General features: G+C 47.2%; 1 protein-coding gene across 1 annotated transcript in view; it reads left to right on the forward strand.

Moving 5' to 3' along the window:
* galnt18b (UDP-N-acetyl-alpha-D-galactosamine:polypeptide N-acetylgalactosaminyltransferase 18b) overlaps nucleotides 1–13152 on the forward strand; it is a 472052-nt gene that overhangs the window by 372427 nt on the left and 86473 nt on the right. Inside the window, exon 9 of the mRNA XM_068046700.1 lies at nucleotides 9476–9571. Within this exon, the coding sequence (XP_067902801.1) occupies nucleotides 9476–9571 (96 nt within the window). The remainder of the gene's footprint in view (nucleotides 1–9475; nucleotides 9572–13152) is intronic.

The raw sequence follows: 13152 nt of genomic DNA on the forward strand, positions 1-13152 counted from the left end.
TCGCTGCCCACGAGGGTGGTGGAAGTGGAGACAATGATTTCGAAAGGAAATTGGATGGGCACTTGAAGGAAATATTGTGGGGCTACAGGGATAGAGCAGAGAAGTGGAACTGACTGGATTGCTCTACAGAAAGCTGGCACGGACTTGATGGGCCAAATGGCCTCCTTCTGTGTTGTAATGTTTCTATGACTCTATTTGTCAGAAAAGATTTCCCTTTCATAAAACCATGTTGACTTTGTCTAATCATAATATGATTTCCAAGTGCCCAGTTACCATGTCATTAATAAGACATTCCAGCATGCTCCCTAATACTGATGTCAGGCTAACAGGCCCGTACATAGGAACAGAGGAACAGGAAGGAGTAGGTCATTCAGCCCATCGAGCCTGCTCCACCATTCAATACAATCATGGCTGATCATCCACTTCAATGCCTTTTTCCCACATCATCCCCATATCTCTTTATGTTATTGGTATTTAGAAATCTGTCAATCTCTGCTTTAAACATACTCAATAACTGAGCTTCCAAAGCCTTCTGGGATAGAGAATTCCAAAGATTCACAATCCTCATCTCGGTCCTAAGTGACCTCCCTTCTGGCAAGATGGATACAGAACTGGCTCGGTCATAGAAGACAGAGGGTATCAGTGGATGGGTGCTTTTCTGAATGGAGGGATGTGACTAGTGGTGTTCCGCAGGGATCAGTGCTGGGACCTTTGCTGTTTGTAGTATATATAAATGATTTGGAGGAAAATGTAGCTGGTCTGATTAGTAAGTTTGCGGACGACTAGGTTGGCGGAGTTGCGGATAGTGATGAGGATTGTCAGAGGATACAGCAGGATATAGATCGGTTGGAGACTTGGGCAGAGAAATGGCAGATGGAGTGTAATCTGGACAAATGTGAGGTAATGCATTGTGGAAGGTCTAATACAGGTGGGAAGTATACAGTAAATGGCAGAACCCTTAGGAGTATTGACAGGCAGAGAGATCTGGGCGTACAGGTCCACAGGTCACTGAAAGTGGCAATGCAGGTGGATAAGGTAGTCAAGAAGGCATACGGCATGCTTGCCTTCATCGGTCAGGGCATAGAGTATAAAAATTGGCAAGTCATGTTTGCAGCTGTACAGAACCTTAGTTAGGCCACACTTGGAATATTGCGTGCAATTCTGGTCGCCACACTACCAGAAGGACGTGGAGGCTTTGGAGAGGGTACAGAGGAGGTTTCCCAGGATGTTGCCTGCTCTGGAGGGCATTAGCTATGAGGAGAGGTTGGAAAAACCCGGATTGTTTTCACTGGGACGATAGAGGTGGAGGGGCGACATGATAGAGGTTTACAAAGTTATGAGCGACATGGACAGAGTGGATAGTCAGAGGCTTTTTCCCAGGGTGAAAGAGTCAGTTGCTAGGGGACATAGGTTTAAGGTGCGAGGGGCAAAGTTTAGAGGGGATGTGCGAGGCAAGTTGTTTACACAGAGGGTGGTGAGTGCCTGGAACTTGCTGCCAAGGGAGGTGGTGGAAGCAGATACGATAGCGACGTTTAAGAGACATCTTGACAAATACATGAATAGGAAGGGAATAGAGGGATATGGGCCCCGGAAGTGCAGAAGGTGTTCGTTTAGACAGGCATCAAGATCAGCGCAGGCTTGGAGTGCCGAATGGCCTGTTCCTGTGCTGTACTGTTCTTTGTTCTTTATTTGGAAATTGTGTCCCCTGGTTGTAGACTCCCCAACCAGGGAAACTTAGCTGCATCTACCCTGTCTATCCCTTTAAGTATTTGGTAGGTTTCAATGAGATCACCTCTCATTCTTCGAAATTCTAGAGAATACAGGCCCAGTTTCCCCAGTCTCTCTTCATAGGACAGTCCCGCCATCCCAGGAACAAGTCTGATGAACCTTCACTGCACTCCCTCTATGGCAATAATATCCTTCCTTAGGTAAGGGGACCAAAACTGCACACAGTGCTCCAAGTGCAGTCTAACCAAGGTTTCTATACAATTGAAGCAAGACTTCACTATTCCTATACTCAAATCTTCTTGTGATAAAGGCTAACATACCATTAGCCTTCCTAATTGCTTGCTGCACCTGCATGTTAGCTTTCAGTGATGCTGTTTTCTCTCTCTGTCCTTTCTTGAAAAGCAATTACATTTCCTACCTTCCAATCCACAGGGATTGTTCCAGAATCTAGGGAATTCTGGAAGATCAAAATCACTGCATTCAATACCACTGCAGACAGCTCTTATAAAACCCTCAGATGTAGACCGTCAGATCCAGGGGATTTGTCGACTTTTAGTCCCTTTAATTTCTCCAGTATTTTTTCTTGACTAGCAGTAATTGCTTTAAAGTTTACATAATATGCTTTTTTATTCTTTCTGCCAATTTTCCACTTTCCCACATTATACTCCATTTGTCAGATCTTTGCCCACTCACTTAACCTATCTATATCCTTTTGTAGCCTCCTTATGTCCTCTTCACAAGTTACTTCCCTACCTATCTTTGTGTCATCAGCAAATTTATATAAATTACAAAAAGTTGAGGCCCCAGCACAGATCCCTGTGGCACACCACTCGCTACATCTTGCCAATCAGAAAATGACCCATTTATACCTACTCTCTGTATTCTTTTAGCTAGCCAACCTTCTATCCATGCCAATATGTTACCCCCTATAGCATTAGCTTTTATATTCTGTGGTAACCTTTGATGTGGCACCTTATCAAATGCCTTCTGGAAAACTAAGTACAATATATCCACCGGTTCCCCTTTATCCACAGCACATGTAACTCCCTCAAAGAACTCCAATAAATTGATTAAACATGATTTCCCTTTCACAAAACCATGTTGATTCTGCTTGATTACCTTGAATTTTTCTAAGTGCCCTGCTATAACGTCTTTTCCCTGAGACAAATGTTAAGCTAACTGGCCTGTAGTTTCCAGGAGTGGGTTGCCTCACAACTCTTCCATTTCATTTTACATCAAACCCATATTTTCTGGATACAGCCCAAGGGGTTTCCTATGGATCCAGCCCCTCAGTTCACCATGGTGGGGGGGACCTTACACTGTGGTCTTTCCCCATTGAGCCTTTGCCGCGGCTGTCCCTAGCTTTAGTGTGTCCCTCAGCATGTAGTCCTGGACCTTGGAGTATGCCAGTCTGCAACACTCGGTCGTGGACAACTCTTTGCGCTGCAAGACCAGCAAGTTTCAGGCAGACTAAAGAGCATCTTTCACCGAATTGATAGTCCTCCAGCAGCAGTTGATGTTTATCTCGGTGTGCGTCCCTGGGAACAGCCCGTAGAGCACAGACTCCTGTGTTACGGAGCTGCTTGGGATGAACCTCGACAAAAACCACTGCATCTCTTTCCACACCTGCTTTGCAAAGACACATTCCAGAAGGAGGTGGGCAACCGTCTCTTCCCCACCACAGCCCCCTCGAGGGCATTGTGCGGAGGGGGTGAGACTCTGGGCATGCAGGAAGGATCTGACAGGGAGCGCTCTTCTCACCACCAGCCGAGCAACATCTTGGTGCTTGTTTGAAAGTTCTGGGTGATGAGGCACTCCGCCAAATGACTTTAGCGGTCTGCTCAGGGAACCATCCGACAGGATCTTCCATCTCCTTTTTCCGTAGGGCCTTGAGGACATTCCGTGCAGACCACTGCCTGATGGATTGGTGGTCAAAGGTGTTTGCATACAGAAACTTTCCCACGAAGGATAGGTGGTACGGCACAGTCCAACTGGATGGAGCGTTCCGTGGCAATGTGACCAGGCCCATCCTTCGCAACACCGGGGACAGATAGAACCTCAGCACGTAGTGACACTTGGAGTTTGCGAACTGGAGGTCTACACACAGCTTGATGCAGCCGTACACAAAGGTAGTCATCAGGATGAGGGCGATGTTGGGTACATTTTTCCCACCCTTATCCAGAGGTTTGAACATCGTGTCCCTCCGGACCCGGTCCATTTTGGATCCACAGATGAAGCGGAAAATGGCTCGGGTGACCGCCACAGCGCAGGAGTGGGGTATGGGCCAGACCTGCGCCACGTACAGCAACAACGTGAGCGTCTCGCGTCTGATAACCAGGTTCTTACCCACAATGGAGAGAGATCGCTGCTCCCACATGCTCAGCTTATGTTGTACTCTGGCTACTCGCTCCTTCCAGGTTTTGGTGCACGCCCCAGCCCTTCCATCCATATCCCCAGCACCTTCACGTAGTCTGACCTGATGGTGAAGGGGACAAAGGATCCGTTAGCCCAATTCCCAAAGAACATGGCCTTGCTCTTGCTGTGGTTTACTTTGGCTCCCAAGGCCAGTTCGAACTGGTTGCAGATGCTCATCAGTCTGCGCACAGACAGTGGGTCCGAGCAGAAGACGGCGATGTTGTCCATGTACAGGTAGGTTTTAACCTGAGTGCCTCCACTGCCTGGGATTGTCACCCCTCTTATGCTCGCATCCTTCCTAATGGACTCAGCAAAGGGTTCAATACAGCAAACAAACAAAACAGGGGAGAGAGGACAACCCTGCCTGACTCCAGATTGGATCGGGAAACTTTCTGATTCCGACCCATTGATTGAGATTGCGCTACTGATGTTTGTGTAGAGCAGTTAGATCGAATTGCAGATTCCCTCCTCAAACCCCATTTTGGAAAGCACGTTCATCATGTAGGTGTGTTATATCCTGTCAAAAGCCTTCTCCTGGTCCAGGCTGATGAGGCAGGTGTCCACCCTCCTGTCCCATACATAGGCGATCGTATCCCTGAGTAATACAAGACTATCAGAGATCTTCCTGCCGGGTACAGTACAGGTCTGATCGGGGTGGATCACCAACTCCAGAGCAGACTTGACTCGACTGGCTATGACTTTTGACAGAATCTTGTTGTCAACATTAAGCAGTGAGATGGGTCGCCAATTTCTGATTTCTGCCCTCTCCCCCTTCCGCTTGTAGATGAGGGTGATGATGCCTTTCCTCACGGATTCTGACATGCTGCCGGCCAGGATCATACTCTCGTATACTTCCAGCAGGTCTGGGCCGACCCAGTCCCACAGGGCCGAATACAACTCAACCGGTAAGCCATCGCTTCCGGGAGTTTTACTTGTCTCAAAGGACTTGACAGCCTTTGTCAGCTCATCCAGAGTTAGCGGTTTGTCCAGTCTCTCCCTCATGCTATCATCTAAGACCTCTGTGATAGATGACAGGAAGGACTGGGAAGCCGTGCTGTCCATGGGCTTCACGTCGTACAGCCCAGCATAAAATGATTTGCTGATCCTTAGTATGTTGGACTACGAAGATGTTACCGAGCCATCCTCTTCCTTCAGGATGCTGATCACAGAGCTCTCCCTGTGTACCTTTTGGAAGAAGTAATGCGAGCACATCTCATCCTGCTCAATGGAGCGGACTCTGGACCGGAAGATGATCTTGGAGGCCTCGGTAGCAAAGAGCGAGGCCTGCTGGCTCTTCACCTCTTGAAGATCCTCCTTGACCTCGACCCCCAGCGACTGCAGCTGGAGCAGATTTTGCATTCTGTTCTGGAGTCAGGACATTTCCCTCTGTCTCTCTCTCCCCCTCTGAAAACCTTTGAAGATAAAGAACCTCTTGATGTTCTCCTTGATCGCCTCCCACCAGTGAACTGGAGACTCAAAGAGGGGTTTCACGGTTCTCCAACCTTTGTAATCCCTTTTGAGTTACTCAACGTTCTCGGGGGTTAGCAGTGTAGCATTGAGCTTCCATGTCCCTCTGTCAACCCGCTGGCCGTCCTGTAAGTGACAGTCGGCCAGTAAGAGGCAGTGGTTGGAGAAGAACACCGGCTTGACGTCGGTGGATCCGACCGTGACAGCACGGGACACAAACAGGAAGTCAATCCTGGAACGGGCAGACCCATCCGATCTTGACCAGGTGTATCTACGCTGTGCTATGTCTGCAGATTTGCTGAAGACATTTGGCATCTTTTACTGTTTCTATTAGGAATCTGGATGTAGCGTCCAGTTTGCTGTCGTCTCTGCCGGCTCGTCCAGCTGCATCGAAGATGCACTTGAAGTCACCGCCTAGAATGACCGGCCTGGACTTCTCGCCAGCAGCAGTGGGAGCTCCTGGAAGACGGTCAGCCACTCAATGCATTGAACCGGGGCGTAACACATTGATCAACCGGAGCGGAGCGTTTTTGTACATTACATCTGCTACGAGGAGGCGACCGCCCACCACCTCCTTAACCTCGGAGATGGTGTAGTTACCCCCCCACCGTAGCAGAATACCCAGGCCAGAGGAACGGGAATCATTTCCCCCTGATCAGATCGATGGCCCATGGGACCACCATCGCAACCACTGCCTGTAGGTGCTGAGGTGCGGTATTCCACACTCCTGCAGAAACAGGAGGTCGGCTTTGACCTTGGCGAGGTAGTCCAAGGTTGAAACACATCGCGTAGTGGATTTAATGCTACGCACATTCATTGAAGCAATCCTTATACCCATTTTTAAGTTAGTTGTTGCTTCCCACACCATTTGTCCTTGCTAGACCCAGTCCTTTTGTATGTTCCTGCATACCCATGGTGTACACAAGGTGTTTCACGTTCGTTGGGCTCGGAAACCCCTCCTGGTTTCTCATGCAGGGTTTGTTCCGCTGGGGTGACATTGGGGGGGTGGGGTCTTGTAAACAGCAAGGATTGGGCTGTCCTCTGCTGTTGGTATCTTTCCCCTCTGTTCCTCCTTGAAAACATCACTGCTCCTGGCTTCCCGCTTGGTGTTCTATCAGGAAAAGGGTGCCAGCACAGATGACCCAACGTGCACTGGAATTAACACTATCCTGATGTGATGCCAGAAAAACCTAATTTGGATTCCGCAGGTCCGGACAACAAATTCATCAATCACTCTGCAAACAACAAGCACTGAGTTGCAAGAGGGCCCCTGCATTAGCGTTATTTAAAGGATCAGGTAAATTACAGGACAGTGTGGCTGCATCCTCACAGGGAGGGCAGAGGAGGAGGTGACCTGACCACACAAAGGCTGCAACAGGTTTGGGGGCAGCAGTGACAGTGTCTCTGGGTCTGCAACACGACAGGGAGATGGATCAGAGGCTGTGGGGAGGGGAAGCTCTGTGCAATGTCCTCTGCCAAGTAGGAGCCGGACTCCTCCATGCTCCTTGACAGTGACAGGAGGCTGTCTGACAGGCCAGCCAATGCACTCAGTATCTCAGTGTACATGCCCACTGGCATTCTCCTGTCTACCACCCCATCGAGGTCCTCCTCTGAGTCTCCTGTAGCAGCACCCGTTTGTGATATCAATCTCCAGCGAGCTGGCAAATAAACCATCCTTTCACCCTGGTATATCTGCAGCCCACTTGTGCCTGCTGATTCATTGTGTTCTGTTCCCAACACTATACCAGCCTTCAGGGTATGTGCAGTGCCAGTGTCTGAACGATTAGCTCAGTGACGGGGCCTCTTCATCAGTGCTGTGGTGTTTCTCTCTCTCTCTCATCCTCCTCCAGGAGTTCCTGTGATGGGCAGGCAGCAGTTCTTGGGCGTCTGAAAGCAGGGAATCAGAAGTGGAGGGTTGGGGTGAGGGAAGAGGTGTGGGGTAGGGCAAGGGGGGGGGGGGGTGAGGGAAGGGGGAAGGGTGGGGTGGGGGAAAGGGGGGGTGGGGTGAGAAGTAGGAGGTCCATGGTCACACCATCAGCAGCTTGAACATCCATCCAGATAGCAGCATGAGGGTGAGCTGGGAGTTGACCAGGGGCATCGGGCAGGAAGAGGTCCTCATCCTCAATGTTCCCAGTGACGCCGGATGTCAGGGGCCCCGTCATAATGGCCCCATGAGGCAGAGAGAGGTGGGTGTGAGACTGGTGTTTGAGGGTGAGGTGGAGTATCAATGTAGGTGAGATTCCTGAGTGCCAGGGGGGTGCTGATGGGTGAGTGATGGGGGTGTTGTGCATTGAGCAGTGTGAGAGATCGGTGATGTGGTGGGTAGATGTTTTGTGAAGAGGCATTCACTGACATTAACACCACCTCCCGCCCCCCACAAATGCATGAGGTCATTGGACTTCTTGTGGCACTGCTAGCAGGTGCTCGGGTTCAGACTGCAGGAGTTGACTTCCCTGGCTACCTGCTCCCAATCCCTATTGAGGATGGTCCTTGAGGGCGACCTGGCCCCCAGAACCAAAGCGTCTTTCTCCTACCCACCTCCGCCAGTAGTGCCTCCAACACTGCATCCGTAAATCTGGAACCCTTTCTCTGCCCTGGTGTTTTATTTTCCATCATTTAAATTCCACCAATATTATTCAGTGTCACTTCCCTTTAAGAGGGATTGTCTGCCTTTAAGAAGAGCCATCTGGCTGCACCTAGTGTTATCTGTACACTACTTGGACCCCTGCTGAGCATAGAGGCAGCTGGGAACATGAAGAAGAAGGAAGCAGCGCGGGAGCTGCTCAGCTACATGGTACAATGGTGCAGATGAGGAAGCGGCATCAAATCTACATGCTACACACCTGGTTCAAAACCAGCACGGCCAAGTCACAGTCTTGACCTTGTGCCAAAAACTGGGGCTGACGAATTTCTAGCCTGAGATGTTGTTTCTTGAGCTTGTATTGAGCTTCATTGGACGAGTGTAGAATGTCTAATACAGAGAGGCCAGAGTGAGAGCGGGACAGAGAGCTGAAGTAACAGGGAGCTCACTGTCATCCGCAAGTCACATTTTCCAGTTTTGCCAAAGGTTCTATATCAGAAACATTAATTCCTCTGTTCTCTCCTGAATATTTCCAAACATTTTCTGATTTATGTTCCAGATCAATTTAATAGCTTGTGATTAGATTCCAGGACTGAAAGGTTATAACTATCAGAAAAGATTGAACAGACTGGGGTTCGTTTCTCCAGAAAAGAGAAGTCAGAGAGGTGACCTTATAGAGGTCTTTCAAATTATGAAAGAGTTTAATCAGCTAGATGTAGAGAAGATGTCCCACTTCTGGGGAGGGAAAAATTAGGGGTCGTAAATATAAGATAGTCACTATTAAATCCAATAGGGAATTCAGGAGAGACTTCTTTCCCCAGAGAGTGGTGAGAATGTGGGACTCACTACCACAGGGAGTGGTTGAGGTGAATAGTATCGATACATTTAAGGGGAAGCTGGATAAACACATGAGGGAGAAAAGACTAGAAGGATATGGTGATGGTGGGAGATGAAGTCAGGTGGGAGGAGGCTCGTGTGGAGCATAAAGACCTGTTTCTGTGTTGTATGTTTAATGTAATGCTATGTAGATAGATTTAAAAGCAGGAAGATTGTTGACAAACTATTTTGTACTGAGAGAGAGAGAGAGAGAGGAAGGTACAAAGATTTAAGATCCAGAGGATGAAGGAGTTTGAGTTGTTGCGATGACACTTGAATCCCATGGCATGAGGTCACAGGTCGAGTGTGTAGTGAGCTGTAGTTGGAACTTAATGGATAGTCTTTAATTAATAAATTCCAGGAGACATTATCTAATACAAGCATGTTTTATTTCTATATGTATTTCAGCTCAAAAATTACCTGAAAAATGATTTGTGCCTTGATCAGGGACCAACCACGGACAATATTCCCATTATGTACATTTGCCATGGAATGGCATCACAGGTATGTGCGACAAACAACTGGGACATAATCCCACAATGTCAGTGTTCTCTGTGAAAGGGCTGTGTGTCAGGTCATGGGATGTACCTACAAACATGGGAACATATGAACATACAACAACACGGATGTATTAAATGTGTAAAATGCCTGACATGAAAACAGGAAAATACTCTTTAGTCCATCCAGCCTGTCCCATACAATGGTGACACTTTGTGTATCCCGATATATAGACGTCCCACCCGAGACCTGGTGATCTGGCAGAGGTGCAAAAAAACAGATAAAAATCCAGGCCAATTTGGGGAGAGTAAACCTGGGAAATTCCTCTCCAACCACTTTTTGTTACATTATTACAGGTCATTGGCGGAAGTGAATGCAGGATTTCCAATTCAATTAAACCCGTGGTAACCAAAGTATTGTGAAAAGTTTGTCAACATGCTAATTAGGGACTAAAGGGAGAAGGAGAAGGAGGAACTGTATTTCATAATAAGCGGTGCAGGATTAGGCATTTCCTATATCAGTTAGGGTTTGAATGGTGTTGATGCAGGATATCAGGGTAAATCTGGATCTTGCTCAAACAAATAATTATTGCAGAAAAAGCCAGTGGGGGAGATGAGGAGAATTTTTTTTTACACAGCGAGTTGTTGTGATCTGGAACACGCTGCCTGAAAGGGCGGTGGAAGCAGTTTCAATAGTAACTTGCAAAAACAAATTGGATAAATGCTTCAAGGGAAAAATTTGCAAGGCTATGAGGAAAGAGCAGGAGAGCGGGCCTAATTGGATAACTTTCAAAGAGCCAACACAGGCACGATGGGCCAAATGGCCTTACTGTGCTGGATCATTCAATGACTTTATACAAGGTGGGGAAGTTAACTTGTTTTTCATATTTCACACCCATTCTTAGGAAAGCTGTCAAATTGATTTCAATAAATTTGAAGATGTGTGAGGAGGGAGCAGGATAAAACACCAGGCAAACTGCTGGGTTGTTGTATTAACTGGACTGTTTCACTGACCTGACACCCTTACCTAGCCTGTCCTACCTGCAACTCCAGTCTTAAAACGATGAAGTTGGCACTAAATGCCCTCAGGGCAACCAGGGAAGGGCAATAAAGATTCCACTAGATTGGAAAATAGCGAATGTAACTCCTTTATTCAAAAAGGGAGACAGAAAGCAGGAAGCTACAGGCCAGTTAGCTTAACATCTGTCTTAGGGAAAATGTTAGAAGCTGTTATAAAAGATGTTATAGCAGGGCACTTAGAAAAATTGAAGGTAATCAGGCAGAATCAGCATGGTTTTGTGAAAGGGAAATCATGTTTAACCAATTTATTGGAGTTTTTTGAGGGAGTTACATGTGCTGTGGATGAAGGGGAACCAGTGGATGTATTTGATTTGATTTTTTTTTGATTTGGAGATACAGCACTGAAACAGGCCCTACGGCCCACCGAGTCTGTGCCAACCATTAACCACCCATTTATACTAATCCTACATTCCTACCACATCCTCACCTGTTCCTATATTCCCCTACCACCTACCTATACTAGGGGCAATTTATAATGGCCAATTTACCTATTAACCTGCAAGTCTTTGGCATGTGGGAGGAAACCAGAGCACCCGGAGGAAACCCACGCAGACACAGGGAGAACTTGCAAACTCCACACAGGCAGTACCCAGAATTGAACCCGGGTCACTGGAGCTGTGAGGCTGTGCCGCTAACCACTGCGCCACTGTGCCACCCACTTAGATTTGTACTTAGATTTCCAGAAGACATTTGATAAGGTGCCACATCAAAGGTTATTGCAGAAAATAAAAGCTCATGGTGTAGGGGGTAACATATTGGCATGGATAGAAAATTGGCTAGCTAACAGGAAACAGAGAGTAGGTATAAATGGGTCATTTTCAGGTTGGCAAGATGTAATGAGTGGTGTGCCACAGGGATCTGTGCTGGGGCCTCAACTTTTTACAATTTATATAAATGACTTAAGTGAAAGGACGGAAGGTATGGTTGCTAAATTTGCTGATGACACAAAGATAGGTAGGAAAGTAAGTTGTGAAGAGGACAGAAGGAGGCTACAAAGGGATATAGATAGGTTAAGTGAGTGGGCAAAGATCTGGTAGATGGAGTATAATGTGGGACAATGTGAAGTTGTCCATTTTGGCAGGAAGAATAACAAACAAGCATATTATCTAAATGGTGAGAGATTGCGGAGCTCTGAGATGCAGAGGGATCTGGGTGTCCTATTGCATGAATCGCAAAATGTTAGTATGCAGATACAACGCATAATTAGGAAAGCTAATAGAATGTTATCATTTATCGTGAGGGGAATTGAATACAAAAGTAGGGAGGTTTTGCTTCAGCTGTTGGTGAGACCACATCTGGAGCACTGTGTACAGTATTGGTCTCCTTATTTAAGGATGGATGTAAATGCATTGGAGGCAGTACAGAGAAGGTTTACTAGACTAATACCTGGAATAGGCGGGCTGTCTTATGAGGAAAGATTGGACAGGCTAGGCTTGTATCCACTGGAATTTAGAAGAGTAAGAGGCGAGTTGATTGAAACATATAAGATCCTGAGGAGTCTTGACAGGGTGGATGTGGAAAGGATGTTTCCCCTTGTGGGAGAATCTCGAACTAGGGGTCACTGTTTAAAAATTAAGGGGTCACCCATTTAAGACAGAGATGAGGAGAAAATTTTCTCTGAGGGTCGTGAGTTTTGGAATTCTCTTCCTCAAATAGTGGTGGAAGCAGAGTCTTTGAATATTTTTAAGGCAGAGGTAGATAGATTCTTGATAAGCAAGGGGGTGAAAGTTTATCAGGGGTAGGTGGTAATGTGGAGTAATCAGTTCAGCCATGAACTTATTGAATGGTGGAGCAGGCTGGAAGGGCCGAATGGCCTACTTGTGCTCCTAATTCGTATGTTCGTATGTACTTATCTGCTTATATTGTGAGGCAGCTGCTATGCCAAATGGGACAACAGTTATTTTAAACTGTAGCTATCTGTTCATTATAGCTTTGTTTGTTGCCCGTGTCCTATCCCGCACCAAGTCCCGTTCCCCTATCACCCCTGTGCTCGCTGCCCTACATTGGCTCCCAGTCAAGCAACATCAAGATTTTAAAATTCTTATCCTTGTTTTCAAATCCCTCAATGGCCTCACCCCTCCCTATCTCTGTAATCTCCTCCAGTACCACAACCCTCTGAGATCTCTGCCCTCCTCTAGTTCTGGCCATTTGAACAGCCCTGATTTCCATCGCTCCACCATTGGTGGCCGTGCCTTCAGCTGCCTGGGCCCCAAGCTCTGGAATTCCCCCCTAAACCTCTCCGCCTCTCTCTCTGTCCTCTTCTTTAGAACGATGCTTAAAACCTACTTCTTTGACCAAACTTTTGGTCCTAGAGAGATATGGCATTGAAATAGGCCCTTCAGCCCACCGAGTCTGTGCTGACCATAACCACCCATTTATACTAATCCTACATTAATCCCATATTCCCTACTACATCCCCATAATTCTCCGACCACCTACCTATACTAGGGGCAATTTACAATGGCCAATTTACCTATCAACCTGCAAGTCTTTGGCTGTGGGAGGAAA

Source organism: Heterodontus francisci, chromosome 14, assembly GCF_036365525.1.
Source record: "Heterodontus francisci isolate sHetFra1 chromosome 14, sHetFra1.hap1, whole genome shotgun sequence".
Taxonomy (NCBI): domain Eukaryota; kingdom Metazoa; phylum Chordata; class Chondrichthyes; order Heterodontiformes; family Heterodontidae; genus Heterodontus; species Heterodontus francisci.